General features: G+C 59.2%; 2 protein-coding genes across 2 annotated transcripts; both read right to left on the bottom strand.

The window, feature by feature from the left end:
* Positions 1–895: 895 nt before the first annotated feature.
* LOC120851076 lies at positions 896–8833 on the bottom strand. The gene is made up of 4 exons (XM_040223623.1): positions 8773–8833; positions 6189–6568; positions 5493–5884; positions 896–1022 (listed from the first exon to the last, which is right to left on the bottom strand). Exons 1-4 carry the CDS (start codon positions 8831–8833, stop codon positions 896–898), a joined length of 960 nt encoding a protein of 319 aa, XP_040079557.1.
* A 6160-nt stretch (positions 8834–14993) lies between these two features.
* On the bottom strand, positions 14994–20990 carry LOC121045739. Its single transcript, XM_042293606.1, has 4 exons — positions 20949–20990; positions 17950–18982; positions 15283–15750; positions 14994–15133 (listed from the first exon to the last, which is right to left on the bottom strand). The coding sequence occupies exons 1-4, from the start codon at positions 20988–20990 to the stop codon at positions 14994–14996; spliced, it is 1683 nt and encodes a 560-aa protein (XP_042149540.1).
* Between the last annotated feature and the right edge of the window lie 1175 nt (positions 20991–22165).

Genomic DNA, 22165 nt, shown 5'->3' with positions numbered 1-22165 from the left:
TCACGGAAGAGCAGCTTGCGGAAGAGGCAGGAGATTGTTTCTTCCCCCAACAGCCCGAGCCACCCGCCGCCGAAGTCTACGCCCGGGAAACCATCGTGCACGAACAGCCGGCGGACGCCCTTTTCACGCTCGCAGAACTCCTGGACGCTCTTGGCGCGGCACGAGCAAAGTCGGCACCTGGACCAGACCGTGTAACCATCACAGCGCTCCGGAACCTTCCACAAGATGCCATGAAAGAGCTCCTTGACACATTCAACACCATTTGGGTGAACGGTGAACTCCCATCCGACTGGAAGAGGTCTACAGTGATCCCTATCCCAAAGCCTGGCAAGACACCACACGCGGTGGCTAACCTCCGCCCGATCTCCTTGACGTCCAACCTTTGCAAAGTTTTAGAACGCATGGTCACAACACGCCTGACATGGATTCTTGAATCGACGGGTGCTTTCCATCCCATGCAAACGGGCTTCAGACCTCACCTTTCGGCACAAGACAGCCTGCTCATGATACATCATGATCTCTACCAGCGCCGGCTTTTTAAAAGCCAACCGCGTACGCTCGTGGCCATTGACCTACGGAAGGCATTCGATTCGATACCACACAGCACAGTCGTGGCCGCCGCAAAGAAAAGAGGTATACAGGGCCGATTCCTGAATTTCATCAAAACATTCCTACAGGATCGCACGTTCCAGGTTTCTATCGGACAAACTAAAGGTCAATGGAGAACAAACAATATCGGTGTTCCACAGGGGGCGGTTTTGTCGCCGCTACTATTCAACATCGCCATGGTTGACCTGGCTCTCGCCCTTGAAGCCATCCCACAAATTCGCTTCACCATTTATGCGGATGACGTCACCCTGTGGACGACGGCAGGTGGGGCGGATAGCCAACAACGCTACATGCAGAGCGCGCTTGACGTTGTCATGACCTTCGCCATCCGATCAGGGTTGGAGTTATCTAAGGAGAAGACCACGTACATGGTTATACCCAGCCGACGCAGGAGCGCCCGTACCGACATCCAACTGAGGGTGGATGGAATCCCCATCGCCCAGAACAACTCCGTCAAAATCCTCGGGGTCCCATTTGACCACAAAGGCGGTGCAGTCACTTGGCTTCGGAGAGTAAAATCGCAGTGGAAGGAGGGTCTAGACTTGCTCAAGGCTATCTCGAGCAAGGCCTGGGGTGCACAGGATGATCTCCTCCGGCGACTCGTCCGTACCCTCCTAATCTCGAAGGTAGTGTACGGACTGAACTACCTCCGCCTTACAAATACTCAAGAAACCACACTAGTAACCATGCTGAGAGCGGCTATGCGGGTCGTTACAGGGCTCCCCCGCTTCACACCGGTTGAACAGCTAGAAAGGACCGCTCAAATGAACACCATCCGTGAGATTGCCGAGGAGATGCGGATAAGCCAAGCTCAGCGGCTATCTCGCACTCCTCACGGGCGAATTATTCTTGCCTCGATTGGCCGTTCCGACCTAATTGACGGCCCACTCATGCCTACACCGACGCCACCTTGGGATGCAGAGGCAGTCACTCCCATCAAGCCCCTCCCAAGTCATCAAGGACCTGATCACCCTGGACGACGTGCTACACAAGTAGCCATCCACCGCGCTGAAGTCAGCAAGCTTGCCGCGCACGTGGATGTCTTCTACACGGACGCGGCGAGAGACAACAACGGCCGCACTGCGATTGCCTGGCATTCCCCTACACGCAAAGAGACGAACCACAAGCTTACCGCATGTACACGGAGCAGTTGCATGGCGGAACTTCTGGCAGTTTTGTTCGCCGTTGAAACAGCCACGAACATGCCACGAGCAGAAACTACAGAAACTCGAATATACACCGACTCCCAAGAGGCGATGCGTGCACTACAGCAGTCGAGCACATGCAACGTTACAGTTGCGCGCATCCGCGAACTGGTTCGTCAAGCCGCGGCTCGACAAACAATCACCATCGCGTGGATACCGGGCCACGCAGGCGTTCCAGGGAACGAGCGGGCGGACGGGGCCGCGAGGGCACTGCTACAGGCAAATACTCAGCCCTCACAAGGCCCGGTCCCCTCGCCCGTTCAACGGGACGTTCCACCTGACGAGGGCTTTGATCTAACCCAAAAGAAGAAGGAAGAACAAAGAGCACGAAAAGCGCGCCTTGCAGCGCTCCTACCTTCTAACCCCCACCCGATCCCTCGCGGGCTTCCACGATGGGAGCAAGTGGCACTACACAGGCTCCAGACTCGGACTATGGTGACTCCCTTTTGGCGTGCCAAGTTATACAAGTCAACAGATGAGAATGACACAGGTCCTGACCCTGGATGTCCACACTGCGGTTTCCCTGCGACTTGCTACCATCTTGTATGGTCCTGTGAAGGGACGTCACTAGAACGGATAGCGGCAATTAACACCCTACCACCGCACCTTAGACCAATGACCCTTCGGGAATGGACGCATCCGAGAACCTCAGCACCCGCAGAACGAGATCTCATCTTCGCATCAATCATCTCCTACCTCCGGTCCTCCGGGATCGGACGGTACGTCTAATCTATCACCATCCCATCACTACCCCTCTCCCACTCCCCCTTCCCCCATGCCACATGAGGTTCCATAGACCAGAGGCATGGAAATTAAATAAACGTTTCAATCAAATCCCTTTCCGACGTCATAAGTCAGCGTTCGGCCAATCGTGGAAGGCCGACCACAGCGACGCTTTCGGTCGCGCTCGTCGCCAATAGGGCCCTTGGGATTGGCGCCGGTGTTGGCCGGGCGGCGGTCTTCGCGAAAGCAGGCCTTGATGTCTCCCCGCTTGTGTTTTTTTTTCCTCTCGTGCTGGGACCGGCGCGGCGGAAGGAGCGAGGAAACGTCCGAAGGTTTTCTTTAGCTCGTTCGCTTTTTCGTTGTTCCAAGAATCATTTTCGGAACGAGTGGCAGCCGTCGGCACAGCTATGCATCTTTACATGTCAAGAGAAAAAGGCAAGAAGAAGGATGCTTCGTCGTCGAACATGCCAAGGCACTTAGCCACCGATGACATGGCCACCCTCGTCCAGCAGACAGCGGAGATCATTTCTAGCTACTTTGCCTAAAGTGTGGGAGCTGCCCTGCTTCTAATCGTCGACGCCCCGGTCTCGCTTCACACGACGAGCAGTCTCAGCAGTCCCTGTCGCAGGACTCTGAACGAGAGCTATTGGAACGTCAACACGGTTAGCTCGAACATCCACAGACTGTGGATGTTCGAGCTAACCGTGCTGACGAGCCCTCCCCGCTGCTCCCACCGCAGGTATGGCTGAGCCACCAACGGGATCCGACAACCTCGGGTGGAACCCCTCCGCCCATTCGCCGTGCGAGGACCCGTCGAGCCTGCAACATTCTGCACGACCTCGCCTAGAACACCAGAAGTCTCACCACTAGAGACGTCAACGAGATAGGGCGTCTCCACCCGTATCTGTTTTACTAGGACGCCATGCTCCTCGAACAACAGCACCTCATTTTCAATACACTGGAGCTCGTCCACGTCATCGCTTGAAGAAGGACGGCTATTCAATCCCACAGGTCCAGGTTCGAGTCCGAGGTCTTCAGAAAGCTCCCCGACCAGCCAGCCAACCAGCCTCGACGCGGACGCGGCACGTATCGTCCCCTCGCGAACACCAGTTTACCACCCAGGCACCAAGTCCAAGAGGCTCCTTAATTCAAAGTGAGTCTTGCAGCGACCCTGGGTCTGGAGACTTACCAGTGCCGTCATCGATGGCACGGTCGTCTCCTCGATGCTCCTTGACGTTTTCCCGGTCGAGGACGTTCTTGCCCGCTCATTTTGCGAGGCTGGCGTCTCGGCTGACCTTGCCTGTGCTTGGTTTTGGAACGAAGAAAACGACCGATTGAATTCTGAGTCGACGACCACCGCCGCCGAGCGAACACTGGAGGGGCTCAGCAGGACCGACAGCGTCATCGAGCCCCATGGCGATGACGACCCTCATTTGCTATATTATCCAAGCATCAAGGAGAATGCAGGGATTGGTGTTCCATGCGCCACACGCGCACGCCTTCCCCGTACAAAAGATTTGAAGTAAATAACCAAAATAAAACGGTGACGAAAGCGCGTGCAAGATACAATTTGTTTTAGGTTTTTGCTTTAGAAAATTTACTACTGCTGAGGGCAGCACGTGCGGCGCGTGGAACACCAATCCCTGCATTCTCCTTGATGCTTGGGTAATATAGCAATATGTCTATTGGCCGGAACCATCGTTAGGGGAATGCGCGCTCCTAGACTCTGGGCTCGGTCTCACATGAACTTCTTGTGTGCCAATCCCGATCCAGACAAGTGGAAATCTACGACGCGCCTCGCCGTGGAAGATTTGCTCAATACCACTACAAGGCGAGGCCTGCACATGACGTTTGGTTAGTGCAGTGGTTGGCAGCCTTTCGGCGCAGCGGGCCGAGTCGCCGTGAAGCTAAGGTGGAACGGGCCGGACGGCAAGCAGCGGGGGAGGGGTGGGGGGAGGGGGGGGTTAAAATTAAAAAAAAGCACTTGCACGAACTCAAATTGACGTACATAAATCGAAAAGGAACAGTTTCTTTATTTCACGACACACGACATGAGATGCAACATTTCCATGAAAACCCAGAGACTCCATTCAGTGAGACTTCTGGTGTTGAACTGCGCTCGCCAAACTACGGACATCCACATTCAAGCTACAAACTGCGAGTCGCAAAACATTGTGGAGGTTCTTGTCAGTCATTTGTGAAGGCAGGCAATGGGCAGCGAATTAGACATCTTCATCTTTATTTTCTTCTTTTTTAGCTGACCGCGTTGTGAGGGGGGGGGGGGGGGGGGGTGCGCTGGGGGGCTAGGGGCCGCATGATGCTGCCTCGCGGACCGGATCCGGCCCGCGGGCCGCTGGTTGCCGACCACTGGGTTAGTGCATAGAGTTAATAATAATAAACGCTAGAGGTTCAGGTGGCGCTTGTGTGCTGTTGCATTTTGAAGCAGACAGCAAGCAGTCTAAATTTGACTTCTCCTAATACATTCCTATGGGAAAACTGAAATGCCTTTTCTCTTAGCGCTCGATTATAAGTGTAAACATTGCTTAGTGTTGTGACGGAATAAAATTTTTTGGAACGTTTCACAATTGGACGTACAAAAGTATGTGTCAGTTAGGACGTTTTTCTTTAGAATTCATGGCGTCAAACACTGCGCTAATTTAACTCAATACACGTGTATAATACTTGTTAACGTTGCAGACGGCTATTATATGGAACGTATTTACGCATATAGTCAATGTTATGAAGCACAGTGTGAATCAGCTTGACAAAACAGCAAAAGGATGCTATAGATGCCAAATCAAACAATCAAAAAGACGACCAGAACTACGCATGGAGTTATGGAACGAGGAGGAGGAGGAGGAAACTTTATTATTCTTCCGGGATCAGGTATTGGGGGTGGTGGAGGCCCAGAGGGCCGCCGCGATCGCCAGGGCCCGGGAGGTGGTCAGGACTTGGGCTGACTCCTCCGGGTCGCGCAACATCTGCTCCCAGAGGTGAGGGGAGGGAAGAGGGGGGTATGGGTCTGCGGGGCATTCGCAAAGGGAATGGTAATGAGTGTCGAATGCCCCGCAGGCAGAACAGGCGGGGGTGGTAAAGAGGTGTGGGTGAGTGTGTATTAGTTGTGTTCGGTGGGGGAAAGTGTGTGTTTGTAAGAGGCGCAGCATGTGTGCTTCCTCTTGGGAGAGGTGGGGGTGCGGAGGTGGGTATTGGCGGCGGAGGAGGCGGTAGTGTAGGGTAATATCCCTGTACTGCAGAAGGGAGGTAGGCTTGCCTGCAGGGGCATCGCGTGTAGGCGCAGTTGAAACGGCGGTTCGGTCGATAAGTTCGCGAGCACGATCGTGCACCATCTCAAAAAATTGGGTTGTGTGTGTGTTTATACAGCCTAGAACTTGGTCTGCCTCACAGGGGCGACGAGTCTCCCAGCTGTAGATGAGAAATTTAGCCAGTGCGGTACAGCCGCTAGCCTGGGGTCTTTAACGTGCATCACGCAGTAGTGATACACGACCGCACGCCGGTACGATGCTCATCCAGATCGAAACGGGCAGGGGTGGGGCTCGAACCCAGGATCCCTGGGTTCTGCAGCGCGAGCTTTCGCTCCACGTGCTCCGAGCTGGTGTGCGCTAGACCACTCGGCCACCGATCCCCCTGCACCATCTCATTAGCGCCTACGCCTGTGTGGGCTGGTGTCCACAGCAGGGTCACGGTGTCGGATGGAGGGTTGTTGGCGAGAATTTGGAAGACCATGGGGGAGATATTGCCGCGAGTAAAATTGCGGATGGCCTGCTGAGAATCAGATAGGACGAATTGGGGGGTGGGGCTCTGGGCGAGCGCAAGGGCAATGGCCGCTTCCTCCGCCGTGGTTGTGTTTGTAGTGAGGATAGTGGCCGCCGTGACGTTTGGTGGTGGATGTTGGCCGAGAACAGTTACACAGTGTGCAGGTTTGTGAGGGTAGGGTGTGGCATCAGTGTATAGTGTGCATGGTGACGGTGGGTATAGTTTGGCGTGGATGTTGGCTCGTGCTAGTCGCCGGGCTTTAAGAACACGTACGGGGTAAGTAATACCCGTGTCACACGGCCAACTCGAATTCCATTTACAACGAATGACATTTGTGTGATCGGCGAATCAGCTCGCTATCTGTCGCACGTGGAATGCGCTACGCCCGGAGTGTCGCGCGCTGATTGGCCGTCCGCTCAAATGTCATTCGTTGTAAATGGCATTCGAGTTGCCCGTGTGGCACTGGTATTACACACTGTGGATGAATGATCAAAATAAAGCAGTAGCCGAGTGTTGTTGCTCTTAAATAAATACGATTGTTGTTGCTCTAAAATAAATAACTTGTGCCTTGTTTTTTCTTGGTATGAATAAATAATCAAAAGTCTGAAGACACCTAAGCACTTATGAGTTTTGGATGTGGAAGCAAGAATGTCCGACGATGTAAATGTTAGTGGCGGCGCCATGTTCGTCGGCGTCGAGACGAGCAGAAGCACCGGCGACGATGTGGATGCTAGAGGCGGCGCCATGTTCGTCGGCGGCGAGACGAGCAGAAGCACCAGCGACGATGTGGATGCTAAAGGCGGCGCCATGTTCGTCGGCGTCGAGACGAGCAGAAGCACCGGCGACGATGTGGATGCTAGAGGCGGCGCCATGTTCGTCGGCGTCGAGACGAGCAGAAGCACCGGCGACGATGTGGATGCTAGAGGCGGCGCCATGTTCGTCGGCGGCGAGACGAGCAGAAGCACCGCCGACGACGTGAATGATGGAGGCGACGGCATGTTGGTTGGCGGTAGGACGAGCAGAAGCCTCCGAGCGCGCGCCAACGTGTCCGCTTTAACCGGCACGGGACCCGTAGTGGCATGGGGTTGCGGCGTTTAGTTTTATCTGCGCGCTGACTGATGGTGATGATACGGTTGTTCCCTTTCGATCGGGCAGGCTCGAACAATATTCATGCCCAAGCCTGGGGGCATTTGCGTGTTATTGAACCCTAAGGTAGATCTTTCTCCACCAGTCCTCTAATTGTCTCTTTGTTGCCTCGACAGAAGGCCTATGCAGGCCACTGGAGGCCGTATACTCTCGTTCGTGGCAGGCCTGTCCACTGGTGCGGCTGGCCTAACTTCAATGGTTTGGTGTTCATCTCTAAAAACAGTGAAGCCCAATACTTCGGCAAGCTTCAGGGTGCTTTGAAGGTCTCGGTCGTTGTCTCGTGACCGAGTTGGCCGAAGTCCTGCACGTTCCAGTATAACGTGTGCTACTGTTTCGTCGTGGGCCCCGCACGGCCGGCACACGCTCGTGGTCACGGTGGAATCGAAGTGTCGTCTGTAAGACAGCGTCCTTAGTGCTCCGGCTCGTGTCTCAAATAGCAGACGACTACCCAGGCTATTATCGTATGGCCTAGCCTCCGAGCCGATGGTCCTCTTGTGTGCAATGTACACATCGAGCGTAGTCTTCGATTGGGCATCTTTGAGCCACTGCCGTGCTTCCTGGTCGCGAACCTTTTTCCGGACCTCTCCCATTCCGTGGCCGACGATGACAGGGTTTGCAAAGAAGACGCGTACTTGCTTTCAAGCTGATATAGGCGTTTCTGCCAGCGAGTCTGCAGCCCAGTCAGTTGAGTGTACCTGAAGAGCCTTTTGGCCCACCGGCAGGTGTCCATATGTCGGAGACGTCCGTCGTAAGCGATTTTAGTGAAGGCTTCAAGGGCTTAAAAAAAAGACCATCCCAAATCGCCCTGGATAGCCTCATTTGCTACTGTACCATGACAGCCTAGCGCTTGGCACCCGACTTCCCTCTGCCTACGTTTTGTGTGAGTTCGGATATCTCCAGGGGGACACACCACAGCGCTAGCAAAAGTCAGTCCCGGTAGCACCACCGCCTTCCACAGCTCCCAGGTCACAACGAATCTATTACAACTTCAGAGATTCCGTCTCCGGAGAATGCCGGTTCCTCTGGTGGCTGCTTGGCGGAGATGGGCGATGTGCTCTTCCAAGTAATCCTCTGTATTTGTGAGTGTAATGCTCAAGTACCTGTACGAGTTCACTACAGGTACGCAGTCCACCCCGAGTCGAAGACTGCCGAATGTTGGGCCACCTGCAAAGGGACCCGCTGCTGACTTGTTGGCATTGCATTTCAATCCAAGTCCTTTTGCCACCTCGGTACAGATATCTAGGAGTTTCTGCATGTCGCAGACTGATGCCGCGGCCAGTACTACATCGTGTGCGTAGGTAAGTTCTGGTAGAACCCATCGGTCGGTCCGTGCCCCCAGCGCCATCATAAGACCCTTTCTTTAACGGCGCCGCCATCTTGAGAATTGCAGCGCCGACGACGCCGTCTAGTGGCTTAGAAAAAGAAATACCGGCTAGTTCTGGCAGCACAGCTATCTGGGTAGGCAACGGTGTGGGTATGGGGGGAACTTGGCTAGACTTGGCTATGGTGGGCTGCAATAACTTGGTTCGAGCTTGTCCGGTTGAATCCAGCTGGCTGCTCCCAGGCCATCACCTTGCCTCCTCGAGAGAACGAGGACAAAGACGGTGGGGTGTTTTGATTGAGTTTGCACAGCCAAGTATATACGAGCAGTTTAATGTAGTCTATGCTGGTAAGCTCTCGACATTTGATAGCTCCATCTTGAGTGGTGGCATGTAGACGTTTTCATACCTTTCACATACCATGGGGCTTGCAGTGATAACCTAATTGGACCACCTGCACGGGGAATTGAAATCGGTCCTCTTGTCGTAGACGAAGTGGTCGTGAGCTTAAACGTGACGTTGATTCTGATACGAATCCCTCGCGATTCAAGCTCGCAATCGACTGACTTCATAAATAAGGATTCTCGGGGAAAATGCGAAGCTCGATAACATTGCAGCCACACTCGTGCTGCAGCTTCTTGTGCTCATGGCACACTTGCTGCTACAGTTCTTATGATTTTAAAATTATTTACCCATAGACCACGCAGCGGTCGCCAGACAACCTTAGATTTTCGGAAATTGCAGCACGGTAAAAAGGAGCACTCGAAACTAACTCATGCACGACGTCCTTGGCGGTTGCATACCCTGTGTCAGCGGGCAATCCAAAAATGCACCAGGTCGAGGGTACGTCAGTTACTGGCTGGTTTAAGGTTATGCAAAAAAGATCTCTGTTTTCCACGTGCCGCCGCGCCGCTATTCGCCGAGATATCAAGTGTCATGCAGGAAAGAAGACGTCGCGCGCGCCCCGGCGTACATTCCCCTGCTTCTGGGCGCTCGGCGCGCCTCCAACGCGCGGTTCCGCTATTCGGCGAATTCAGTCACGTGAGAAGCAGACTCCGCACGCCGTGCAGGAAAGCCGGCGCTCCGGGGGTGAACGCGCAACACTGGCTCCCGTAGGGAGCCTATACAGGAACTCTAGGCGGCACGAGCCAGAGTTGCGCGTCTGTTTTCCACGTGCCGCCGCGCCTCTATTCGCGAGATCCGATCACGTGAGCAGCCGGATCAAGTGCCGCGCAGGAAAGTAGACGTTGCACGCGCCCCGGCGTACGTTCCCCTGCTTTCTTCTTCTAAGCGTTGTGAAAGATGGTGGGGGGGGGAGGAGAGGGCCAATAGTGGTTGCGCACCGGGCGCTTGGTCACTGGCTCTCGGGGGGAGGGGGGTGTGGGGAGAAAGGTTGGGGGTGGAGGGGGGAGATAGAAATAGATTTGTAGAAGGGGAGGGGGGGGGGGGGCGGGCACGTCGGAGTACGCGCGAGGGGGATTAATTTAGTTGCATCGAATACCGGGTGGCCGGGGATGGGGGGGGCGGGGGGAGTTGGGGGTCCAGCGCTGGAGGCTGGCACGGCGCGGTGTCCGGCGATCAAGCAATCGTCCGGGGCGACCACGTCGTGTGGTGGGAGGTCCCACTCTAGTCCACCCGCGCCGGAGTCCGGGCGCGTTCGTCGAGCACGCGGCAGGTGCGCGCCAAAGCGAGCGTCCAGGGCACGACTGAGCACAGCCGTCAGGGCCCCGCTCCGCAGTCGGCGGGCGCCAGGAGGAAGTTCAGAGGGACCACAGGAGCCCGGTTTCTTCCAGAAAGGTCAGTAGGGCCCTGAGCGCGCGGTCTTTGCCGCGCCGGTCGCCCCTGGGTCTCAGTATTTGTTCTGTGGTGTTGCAGGGCAGCCCCAGTGCGGCGAGGGATGTTGTCATGGCCGCCCGGGCGTCAGCGTGTGCCGGGCAGGTCAGGAGGAGGTGGTCGAGATCCGACCATTCTCCGCCGGTCGGGCATTCCGGGTCGGCCTCGTTGCGCAGGAGATGCATCCGTGCCGGCGTCAGGGCGCACCCCGTCCGGATCCTGTGGACGACTGCGGCGGCTGGACGGCCCGTGCCCCGAGGGGGCTTCGCCGGTCGGTCCCCGGCCGCGTACCGCTCGTCCGGGTGGTTTGCGGCGGCCTCCCGTGCGATAAGAAGCTTGGCGTCGGCGAAGGGGCCCACGTCCGACGTCCGGAACTCGGCGGCGTCATGGACCCGGTCCGCCAGGGCGTCCGCGCGCTCGTTGCCAGGAATCCCGCAGTGGCTCGGGACCCACTGGAACGCCAAGCGGTGGCCGAGGCCGCCGAGAAGCAGAGCCTCACCAGCGATCTCCCGAGCGAGGGGGCATGCCCCCTCGAGCCCGTACAGCTGAGACAGGGCCGCCTGGGAGTCGGAGAGCAGCAGCCAGCTGTCCGGGCGTCGGCTCTTGTAGTGGATCAGGCGCAGCGCCAGAAGGATCGCCGCCAGCTCCGTGGTGGTGCTGGTGGTGTGGAAGGCGAACCGTTCGCCCACGCCCAGGTCTGCCCTCTCCACAAAGACAGCCGCCGTCGACGAGCCGTCGCTGGGCCGCACGGAGCCGTCGGTGTACACCCTTGCCCAGCCGGGGTGGTGCCGCTCGATGTGGTCCTCCGTCAGCTGTTTGGCCACGACGTCGGCCGTCCTCCGTCGAGGGCCCATCCCGTCGACTCGGAGGTGGACAGTCAGTGGATGGGGGTCGGAGTGCAATGGTGGGAGGGGAGTGATCGCCGGTGCAGGGCCTGCGACGTCCCCCAAAACGCACAGAAGCTGCCCCAAGCGCGACTCGGGCCTCTCCGCAATGCGTGCCAGCAGCGGTGCCGCGGACTCGCAGGTGGAAATGCGGATGAGGTGCCCAAGTGCGCGCTTTTGGAGATGGTTGCTGACGGTGTTGGCTCCAGCTTCCGTGTACGTCGGGATGGACGCCGCCGACCTGGATATGCCGAGGCAGATCCTAAGTGCGATCCGGTGGACTGTCTCGAGGTTTGCTGCCTGTGAGGTGTTGAGGCTGAGCAGCGGCAGCGCGTAGAGCGCCACCGACAGCACCAGTCCCTGATGTAGTTGGAGCATCATGTTCTGGGATGCCCCCCAAGTGCTGCCGGCGAGCGACCGCAGGGTGTTCATGCGGCGCCGCATTCTTTGGACTACGCTCGCCACCGCCGCCCCCCACGTCAGCCTCCTGTCCAGGACAAGGCCCAGGTATGTGACCGTCTGCTCGTGGATGATCGGTTGCCCCTCGATGAGCAGTGTCGGTCGGAATGAGGCCGGACGCGGGGCGTAGATGAGCGTCCGAGTTTTTCCGCCCGACACAGTGAGTCCGAGCTGCCTGAGATGATAGATGACGTTGTCCAGCGCCCTTTGAAGCTCGGCCACAGCCCTCCATCTTTCTCGGCCGCCCTGTCCGGTCACCCACAACGCGACGTCGTCCGCGTAGACAGCGACGTTGACGGGGTATCGCGCCGTGCCCCCCGTACGGGCTGCCGCCGGGACAGATGACATCCCGGCCGAGAAGAGGAGTGGGCTGATCACGCTGCCCTGCGGGACTCCGCGCGTGAGGTGCCGCGGTGAGCTCTTGTCCTTGCCCACCTTGACGGTCACCGTGCGGCCGCCGAGGAACGCCTGGACGAATCCCAGCGGCCGCCCGGTGACCCCGAGCCTCCGCAGGGCGTCGATGATCGGAGCGTGTGGCAGCGCATCAAAGGCCTGGCGTATGTCGAGTAGGACCAGTGCCGCGGAGTGTCCCCTCGCCTTGGCCTCTTCGAGCGAGCTGACGAGGTCCCCGATGGAGTCCGCCGTGCAGCGCTTGGTCCGGAACCCCGAGAAGCATTCAGGCAAGGCCCCTGCCGCCTCGAGGTGGTAGTTGAGGCGGCGCAGGACCATTCTCTCCATTGTCTTTCCGAGGCATGACGTCAGAGAGATGGGCCTGTATGAGCTTGGGTTGTTGGGGTCCTTGCCTTGCTTGGGGATGGGGACTGCCACAGCCTCCCTCCACTCGCTGGGGAGCCTGGCCGTTCGCCAGATGTTGTTGAAGAAGGCCAGGAGTTGTGGCAGGGTCCCCTCGTCCAGGTTCCGGAGGGCTTGGGCGGTGATCCCATCGGGGCCTGGTGCTGTGCGTCGGCGCGGGGCGGACTGCAGCGCGTGCCGCAGCTCGTGCAGTTTGAAGTCCGCGTCGGGGGCCCGCATGGCGGGGGCCGTCGGGGCCTCAAACATCCACCACATGGGAGGTGGCGTGCCCGGGGGAGGGGGGGTGGGGGCCGTGAAGAGCGAGTCCGCCAGGAAATTCGCCATCTCGGTCGGGGACAGATGTAGGTGTGCTGCCAAGCAGAGCACGGGGCTGCGCGGGACCGGGAGGCCGCCCAACGTCCGCACCATTTTCCACGCACGTTTTCCCCCTCCTGGGGCCCCGAAGGAGGCGCACAGGAGACGCCACTGTCTCCTGGCTAGTCGTCGCCCATGGCGCCTGAAGTCCGCGTCGAGACGCTTGTACGCTAGGATGTCTTCAGGGTGGCTGGTTCGCCATGAGCGGCGCTGGGCCTGCCTTCTGCGGGCGCGGAGTTTGAGCCACAGGAGGTCGGGGTTGGGGCGGGTGCTGGGCACCTGGACGGTCCTCGTCGCTGCTCGCACGGCGTCCTCGATAAGCTGGGAGGTGAAGGGCAATCCGGCCGCCGCCCCCTCGGCGATCAGTGCCCGGTAGTGGTCCCAGTCGGTGATTTTGCATACCTTCATTGGGGCCTTCTTGGGGGTGCCCACCACGATGGGGAGGTGGTCACTGCCCCAGCTGTCTGGGAGAGGGCGCGCAGAGAGTCGCAGGCCCGGTGTGACGAGGGTCAGATCTATCACGCTGCCCCCCGCACCGGGGCCGACGTAGGTGGGGAAGCCCCCCGTGATGTTCAGGAGGTCCACTCTCTCTAGCGTTTCCTGTAGCCGCTTGCCTCGGGAATTCGTTTTGCGGTCCCCCCATGCTTCGGAGTGGGCGTTGAAGTCCCCGCAGATGATAGCACGGTCACGCCCCACTCGAGCACGGAGGGCACAGAGGTCAAGGGTGTCCCAGGTGGCGTTGCCGGGGACGTAAACGGAAACAATATGGAGAGGTCCGTCCGCGAGCTGCAGCGTAACCGCCACCATTTCCGCTGGGCCTCGGATGTCGGGGAGGTCGAGCCTGTTCTGCGTGAGACCCCTGCGGACGAGCAACATTGCTCTAGGATTGTCGCCCACGCGAGCGGGCGTGCTGCAGTATGGAACGTAACCGGACACTCGGGCGGCTGTGCACCTAGGCTCTTGGAGGGCCAGAGCCTCATAGGGGTTCTTTTTGTCCCTAAGGTGCGAGCGAAGCTCTTGTAGGCGCCGACCGAGGCCGTTACAATTCCACTGCAGCACGGCGCAAACGGACGCTCTGTGGGGGGGCCCTGGATCGTCAATGTTGTCCCCCATTGTTGGTGTGGAGATGGGAGTTCGGTGCGACGTCTGCGAGGATGGCAGAGCAGGCGCGGTGTAGCCCGTTTAGAGACCGCTGTGGCAGATGTTGCGCGAGGGCGGCGATAATCCGGGTCAGTTGTTCCAGGAGGACCCGGAGTTCAGAGTCGCCGCCCTGCGGGCCGGCGGGCAGGTGATCTTCTTGGGGAGGCAGCGCGCTCGGGAGAGCAGGGAGCTTGCCCCCGCGCTGGGCGCCGTGCCCCTGCGAGAAAACGCCGTGGTCTCCCCGAAGAGCACTTTGCCCCTGCGGAAAAGCGCCTGGTTTGTTTCCCCGCAGTGCGCGGGGGAATTCCCTCCCGTCCGGCGCAGCGGTGGTGGTGACGGCGCAGCTCGCTGCCCCGTCGTGGGAGGGGGTTCGTTGGCGCGGCAACCCAACATCTGGCAACCGCGACGCCTGCCCTTGGTGCGTTTCTTCCCGGCGCGCTTGGTCGGCGCGAGAGGGGGCCTGTTGCTGTTGTGCCTGTCCCCACGCGGGTCGGTGCAGAGGACGGGTGTCTGCCGATGTTCCGCCGCCGCCCGGGGCGTCCAGCCGGGGAAAGTCATCGTCCAGCTCCAGCATCGCGTTGGGCTCACCGCGTCGCGTATCCCCCTCTGCGGTGTTCCCAGTCCACCGGCGGGGGCCCCGCGCCCCGTGGAGCCCGCCGGCCTGCCTCCTCGCTTCGGCGGCCCGCGCCCACTCCCGGGCTCGCTCATAGGCGACGCAGCTCCGATCGAAAGCATCATGGTCGCCGTCGCAGTTTGGGCACCTTGTTGTGTCCCTGCGGCAGATGTTCTTGGGGTGGGCGCCGCAGCAGTACGGGCACCGGTTCTTCTCTCGGCAGGCTCTTCGGGTGTGTCCCAGTCTGCCGCAAGCGCCGCACTGGATGGGGCGGGGATGCGCCGCCGTGACGGGGAGGCGAAGACCCCAGAGATCGACGTGGTGCGGGCGGGGGCCGTCGAAGTGGAGTCTGATGGTGCGCCCCCCCGCAAAGACGTCGGTGCGCTGGATTGGGACAGCCGAGGATATACCTTCGACCACCTCGGCCGTCTCCGCCTCGAAACGGGGGCGGACAATACCTCTGCTCTGGGCCGTCGGTTTGCTCAGGTAGGTTGTCACTGCGATGTTGTGCAGGACTTTCACTCCGAGCATGATGTCGATCGCTTCCGGGGAGTCGAGGTCGACAGCGGCCACGTTGCGTCGCGTATTTACGCGAGTCGCGAGGGCCCTTCCGTTGGTAGCCAGTGTTAAAGCCCTCGCGATTTTTAGTTTGTTTGTCGCGTTAAACTGACCCTTAGTCCCGGTGGGTCGGACGAGGACGGTGATCCTCTCACCTGGTCGGATGGTTGGCCGCGCGGGTGGTTTCTGAGTTGCTTTGGGGCGTTGCTGTTTGCTGTTTTTGCCGCGTCGGCGCACGGCCGGGTCGATTGTTGCGGGGGTGGCGGTCACGGTCCCGTCAAGTTGATCGCCGTCTCCGCCCTCGCAGTCGTCGGTCATGCCTGCGAAGCGGTTTTTGGTGGGGATGGTTGTCACGCTGATATTTTGTAGGGCCTCCTTGGATAGTGGGGGCCGCTCGCTGGGGACGTTCGGCGTTATGGGCTCCTGTCGCTCCGGGGCACCCGAGGCCGCAGGGGGAAACGCTGGGGGTGCCCCGCCCGGCCTCTTTCGCGTGGGGGAGGGGGGGCGTGGTCCGTTGTTGTTGTTGCTGTCGTCGTCGTTGTTGTTGTTGCTGCTGCTGTTGTTGTTGTTGTCTCTGTCGGTGTTCTTTTTCCCGGCGGCCCTCTTTTTGGGGGGCGGGTGTTCTTGGAGCCTTGCTGTTGGGGCTGTTGCTGCCCCGCGTTGTATCTCGCTCACGGGGGAAGGGGGGTGGGGCTTTCCGCGCGCGCCTGCGTTCGGGGTCACGACGGGGGAGGCGGCGGCCTGGGGTTCTGGCTGCTTGTCCAGGGCGGCGGGGGGTTCTACCTCCGAGTCCCTCTGGGGGGCGGAGGGGGAGGCGTGGCCCGGGGGTTCTTGCCGCTTGTCCTCGGGGGTGCTCGGGGGCGCGGGAGAAGGGGTGGGGGGCGTGTGCTCCCCCTGTTGGCCTGGGCGGGCGGTGGTTGTCGGGGGGTGTTCAGGGGACGGTGGAGCGAGATGCCATGTCGGCTCGGACACAAAAATAGGGCCGATCGGGATCAGGCCCGGAGTGCTTGGGCAGGGGGGCGGGAGCTGCTTGTCCTTTGTCCGCGGTGTCCGGGGGGGTCCAAGTAAACTCTTCTGGCTGGCGGCCGCCAGCTGCCTTAAAATTATCATCCCTGGTGAAGACGAGCTGATGATACTCTTTCCAGGTGGCGACCGGCGGCTCTGGCGCGTGTGGTGCGCGACGGGGGAGTCCTGGGGCGGGGCGGGAGCGGCTGCTCCTTTCTGGGCCTCGTCCGCCATCTTGCCCCCTGCTTTTGAGCACGCCGCGCGCCTCGAACGCGCGGCGCCGCTATTCGGCGAATTCAGTCACGTGAGAAGCAGACTCCGCACGCCGTGCAGGAAAGCCGGCGCTCCGGGGGTGAACGCGCAACACTGGCTCCCGTAGGGAGCCTATACAGGAACTCTAAGCGGCACGAGCCAGAGTTGCGCGTCTGTTTTCCACGCGCCGCCGCGCCTCTATTCGCGAGATTCGATCACGTGAGCAGCCGGATCAAGTGCCGCGCAGGAAAGTAGACGTTGCACGCGCCCCGGCGTACGTTCCCCTGCTTTTGAGCTCGCCGCGCGCCTCGAACGCGCGGCGCCGCTATTCGCCGAAATCAGTCACGTGAGAAGCAGACTCCGCACGCCGTGCAGGAAAGCCGGCGCTCCGGGGGTGAACGCGCAACACTGGCTCCCGTACCGCTCATTCACACTGGAAGCGGATCCGCGTTCGCAAAGCGGTTGCGAACGCGGTTGTATAAAGATCCAGTGCAATTGCACACGCACATGATGTCATCGAGTGCGCGTGCAATTGCACTGGATCTTTATACAACCGCGTTCGCAACCGCTTTGCGAACGCGGATCCGCTTCCAGTGTGAATGAGCGGGTAGGGAGCCTATACAGGAACTCTAGGCGGCACGAGCCAGAGTTGCGCGTCTGTTTTCCACGTGCCGCCGCGCCTCTATTCGCGAGATCCGATCACGTGAGCAGCCGGATCAAGTGCCGTGCGGGAAAGTAGACGTTGCACGCGCCCCGGCGTACGTTCCTCTGCTTTCTTCTTCTTCTAAGCGTTGTGAAAGATGGTGGGGGGGGGGGGGGGGGGGAGGAGGAGAGGGCCAATAGTGGTTGCGCACCGGGCGCTTGGTCACTGGCTCTCGGGGGGAGGGGGGTGTGGGGAGAAAGGTTGGGGGTGGAGGGGGGAGATAGAAATAGATTTGTAGAAGGGGAGGGGGGGCGGGCATGTCGGAGTACGCGCGAGGGGGATTAATTTAGTTGCATCGAATACCGGGTGGCCGGGGATGGGGGGTGGGGGGAGTTGGGGGTCCAGCGCTGGAGGCTGGCACGGCGCGGTGTCCGGCGATCAAGCAATCGTCCGGGGCGACCACGTCGTGTGGTGGGAGGTCCCACTCTAGTCCACCCGCGCCGGAGTCCGGGCGCGTTCGTCGAGCACGCGGCAGGTACGCGCCAAAGCGAGCGTCCAGGGCACGACTGAGCACAGCCGTCAGGGCCCCGCTCCGCAGTCGGCGGGCGCCCGGAGGAACGGTCTTTGCCGCGCCGGTCGCCCCTGGGTCTCAGTATTTGTTCTGTGGTGTTGCAGGGCAGCCCCAGTGCGGCGAGGGATGTTGTCATGGCCGCCCGGGCGTCAGCGTGTGCCGGGCAGGTCAGGAGGAGGTGGTCGAGATCCGACCATTCTCCGCAGGTCGGGCATTCCGGGTCGGCCTCGTTGCGCAGGAGATGCATCCGTGCCGGCGTCAGGGCGCACCCCGTCCGGATCCTGTGGACGACTGCGGCGGCTGGACGGCCCGTGCCCCGAGGGGGCTTCGCCGGTCGGTCCCCGGCCGCGTACCGCTCGTCCGGGTGGTTTGCGGCGGCCTCCCGTGCGATAAGAAGCTTGGCGTCGGCGAAGGGGCCCACGTCCGACGTCCGGAACTCGGCGGCGTCATGGACCCGGTCCGCCAGGGCGTCCGCGCGCTCGTTGCCAGGAATCCCGCAGTGGCTCGGGACCCACTGGAACGCCAAGCGGTGGCCGAGGCCGCCGAGAAGCAGAGCCTCACCAGCGATCTCCCGAGCGAGGGGGCATGCCCCCTCGAGCCCGTACAGCTGAGACAGGGCCGCCTGGGAGTCGGAGAGCAGCAGCCAGCTGTCCGGGCGTCGGCTCTTGTAGTGGATCAGGCGCAGCGCCAGAAGGATCGCCGCCAGCTCCGTGGTGGTGCTGGTGGCGTGGAAGGCGAACCGTTCGCCCACGCCCAGGTCTGCCCTCTCCACAAAGACAGCCGCCGTCGACGAGCCGTCGCTGGGCCGCACGGAGCCGTCGGTGTACACCCTTGCCCAGCCGGGGTGGTGCCGCTCGATGTGGTCCTCCGTCAGCTGTTTGGCCACGACGTCGGCCGTCCTCCGTTGAGGGCCCATCCCGTCGACTCGGAGGTGGACAGTCAGTGGATGGGGGTCGGAGTGCAATGGTGGGAGGGGAGTGATCGCCGGTGCAGGGCCTGCGACGTCCCCCAAAACGCACAGAAGCTGCCCCAAGCGCGACTCGGGCCTCTCCGCGATGCGTGCCAGCAGCGGTGCCGCGGACTCGCAGGTGGAAATGCGGATGAGGTTGAGCACGCCGCGCGCCTCGAACGCGCGGCGCCGCTATTCGCCGAATTCAACCACGTGACGAGTGGGTTCAACATGCCGTGCAGGAAAGGCGGCGCTTCGGAGATGAACGCGCAACTCTAGCTCCCGTAGGGAGCCTATACAGGAACTCTAGGCGGCACTAAAGCCCCTCTATCCTGGGAAAAGTGGCGCCATTCTTTGAACTAGCCGCCGTGCACACTATTGACCGGTCGTCACGTGACATCTGGCTTTCGGTTTTGGACTTCCGGTCACCATGAATTTCCCAAGATGTTGCTGCGCCGCAGCTGGCGGGCTGCTGCGCCTGTAGCGTTGGCCTGTAGAAAAGTCGGCCGGAAAGATATTCAGTGTTCTCTTTGGAACGGAAAATGAACCTCGGAGGAAGATCTTGCTTCACCAAATCGGTCGAAAAGATTTCAACCCGACGGAAGCCACAAAGTTATGCGGGGTGAGTGCTCTGTATAAAGCTCACCATGCATGCAAGAAGACAGCTGTTTAGAGCGAGTTATGCACTCCATTCCACCGTAAACACGAGCGATTGAAAGAGGCAAAGAAGATCAATCGAAAGACGGCCAGGATTAGGAAGCTGAACACGCTGCTCCGTGAACTAAGGACACGACTTCCTAAGCCAGCAGTCGACATACTTGACAATGCATTCACCAACACAATGCGCAACCTCGTCTTAAAAAGAGTCAGGCACAACAAAAACGGATGTACAGAATATGTGCCCAAGTTTGCCCTCACACTCCATTTTTACTCGGCAAAGACATACAGCTTTCTGCGAAAGCACGTCAAGCTACCACACCCAAGCACTCTGCGGAAATGGGCAGCGGTGGTTGATGCACGACCAGGATTCTCCCAGCAGTCGTTTGAAAAAGTTGCACAGGAAGCCGAGAAGGGACCTCTTTTCGTCAGCCTGATGGTCGATGAGATGGGAATAAAAATACAAACAGACTGGGATGGCAAAGAAGTCGTCGGGTGCTGTGACCTGGGTCACGGTATCATCCGTAACGACTGCGTCACCTTTGCAAAGCACGCACTTGTATTTTTGGCGGTGGCAGTCAACCGAAACGATCCCCCTGGGTTACGCCCTCATCGATGGTCTAGACGGGAACGCTCGCGCCAACCTGGTACGGGAGTACATCATTAAAGGGGGGGTGCAACTATTTTCGGACTTCGGTCAAAGATTTCTGGAAGTTGCCCTCTGACACTTCTGAGCTAAAGAACCGAAAACCGATTTCGCCTGCGTGTCCTAGTTGTTGCGTAAAAAAAAAAAGATAAAGATTCGCATTTCGGGCACCCGTCAACTCACTCCCAGCCTTGAGGGTCACACCTGGTCCCCCTCCTAGTAACGTCACTCGGAGTGCCGTGTAGGTTCCCGTGTGCTCTCTCGGAGGACGCTTCCTCTCCCTCTCTCTGCTGACATTAGCGGGCGTTATGCTGCAGCTTAGAGCCGAGCGAGGTCACGTAATCTTTTCGCCGTAGTTCCTTCGGCTGTCACTTGGGGCTGCAGGTGGGGGAAAAAGCTCGGCTTTTGCTTTGCGATTATGCGGCGGAATCGCGACATTTTTAATGAAAGAGGTGTTTTCTCTATCCTCCGCGACACGATAAACAACGTAAAAATGACGAGATGCAGATTCTTTTAATCATTAAATCGTTGCACCGCCCCTTTAAACTGAAGGATGCTGTAGCAAAGTGTATAAGTGTGACCTGTGACAGGACAAACTGTAATATTACCATGCTCACAGCGCTCGGAGTGCGCTTTGCTGAGCCGATGAAGAGCTGGTTCACGCATCCATCGGACCCCACCAGCAGGGTCCACGCCGTCGTGGACGCCTGCCATATGCTAAAGCTCATGCGGAACCTGCTGGCCGAGAAAGGGTGCATCAGAGATGGGGCAGGTAAGGTCGTGGCCTGGCGGTACCTTGCGGCCTTGGACAACCTGCAGCAGCAAGAAGGCCTTCATGCAGCCAACAAGCTCCGAAAGCAGCACATTGACTTTGAGAGACAGAAGATGAAGGTGTCACTGGCAGCCCAAACCTTGAGCCGGTCCGTCAGCTGCGCCTTGCTGTTTTGCAAGGAAAAGGGTATCCAAGGCTTCGAGGGTGCTGAGGCGACTACCAAGTTTGCCGCAGCAGTCGATGATATATTTGACCTGACGAACTCATGTCATCCACTTGGTCGTGGAAGCAAATGTTCCATTCGTGCCAGCAACCAAGTTACCATTTTGGAAAGGATTGAGCAAGCTTCACGCTACCTTTGAGCCCTGAAAGACGTAACGGGCAAGCCGTTGAGCCAAGGGGCAAAGAAGACTCCAGTCCTCGGTTTCCTACTTGTCCTTGATTCCATCAAAGGTCTGGCAGAAGACCTGGTCTGGAGCCTCAGTCCGCCACTCAGGTGCCTGTTGAGGCGAAAGCTCAGTCAGGACCACCTTGAGCTGTTTTTTGCCACTGTACGCAACAGGACGGGTAACAACAACAACCCCACAACGCTAGAGTTTCGGTCAGCATACAGAAAGTGCTTGCTCGCCAACGTCCTGCCTTCAACTTGCGGCAACTGCCAGGTCGACGGCACCGAGACGCTTCTCGTAAGCTCGTCGGCGCGGTACCAACAAGATCAGAGAAGGGCTGAGGATGCAAGAGGCGAAGAGGCCAACAGTACTGTCTCCTACAAGCCGCTTTCAGAGTTCGCCGAATCTGTTGTAGAGTACATTGCTGGAAACGTAACAGTCAACTTTGCAAAAAGGAACAAGTGCCCAGAGTGCTCTAAGATCGCGCTTCTTACAAGAGCAAAGTGCGACCTTATACTGATCAAGGATGCTGGTGGGCTCCACAGCCCCTCACAGGACATCCTGGGCTTGTGCAAAATAGCGGAGAAGGTGCTTCGCAGGCACTTTGACAAGGCGGCCAAAGGAGGTCGAAACTGGCTACAAAGACTGCAGGCAGAGGCAATGGCCATCATCTTCATGACCCCACTGTTTAAGAGCTTTGACCACCTCTTCCTGGCACAGACAATCGACAACCAGACCCACTGCGCAATTATGGTCAAGACAATGCTGGAATACTTCTTCAAGCTGCAAATCCACCACATCTGCCGTCAGCAGAGTGCCGCAGAAAGAGGTCGCACCATCCGACAGTTCTT

Source organism: Ixodes scapularis, unplaced genomic scaffold, assembly GCF_016920785.2.
Source record: "Ixodes scapularis isolate PalLabHiFi unplaced genomic scaffold, ASM1692078v2 PGA_scaffold0__279_contigs__length_252992795, whole genome shotgun sequence".
Classification (NCBI taxonomy): domain Eukaryota; kingdom Metazoa; phylum Arthropoda; class Arachnida; order Ixodida; family Ixodidae; genus Ixodes; species Ixodes scapularis.
This window is presented reverse-complemented; position numbering and strand designations above follow the sequence as displayed.